This window comes from Charadrius vociferus, unplaced genomic scaffold, assembly GCF_000708025.1.
Source record: "Charadrius vociferus isolate BGI_N301 unplaced genomic scaffold, ASM70802v2 scaffold300, whole genome shotgun sequence".
Classification (NCBI taxonomy): domain Eukaryota; kingdom Metazoa; phylum Chordata; class Aves; order Charadriiformes; family Charadriidae; genus Charadrius; species Charadrius vociferus.
Genome location: NW_009646513.1, coordinates 594180 through 594570, shown reverse-complemented (window position 1 = coordinate 594570; position 391 = coordinate 594180). Strand labels below are relative to the sequence as shown.

The following is a 391-nucleotide window of genomic DNA, read 5'->3' as shown; positions in this document are numbered from 1 at the left end:
CCCCCCCCCCCCCGCCGCCAGCCGCCCGGGCGCGCCGCCCCGTCCCTACAGCAACTCGCCACTGCCCCGCTCCCCCATCACGTGACCGCGCAACCTGGCAAGCAGCTGGGGGGGGCGGGGCGTGAGCGCCCTTCGCCGCCATTTTGCTAAAGGGAAAGGCGAAGGGAGGGGAAGGCTTTAAGGCCTTACGGGCACACACCACACACACCCGCCGGGTTGAAGTTAGTGGTTGCCATTTTGAGAAAGGGCAAGGCAAGTGGCGGTCGGTGGGAGGCGTCCCGCCATGCTGGAGTTGGGCAGTGAATAACGAGCGAAGCTCCTGCGGAGCCATCTTGGGTGCGGGAAAGCTGCCTGGCTGTGGGGCGAGGCGGGGGGTGGGCGTCACGGCGGG

At 68.8% G+C, this 391-nt stretch overlaps 1 protein-coding gene across 1 annotated transcript in view; it reads right to left on the bottom strand.

Annotated features, from left to right (window-relative positions):
- GALC (galactosylceramidase) overlaps positions 1-142 on the bottom strand; it is a 34977-nt gene extending 34835 nt beyond the window's left edge. Inside the window, exon 1 of the mRNA XM_009884631.1 lies at positions 50-142. Within this exon, the coding sequence (XP_009882933.1) occupies positions 50-142 (93 nt within the window). The remainder of the gene's footprint in view (positions 1-49) is intronic.
- Positions 143-391: the final 249 nt, after the last annotated feature.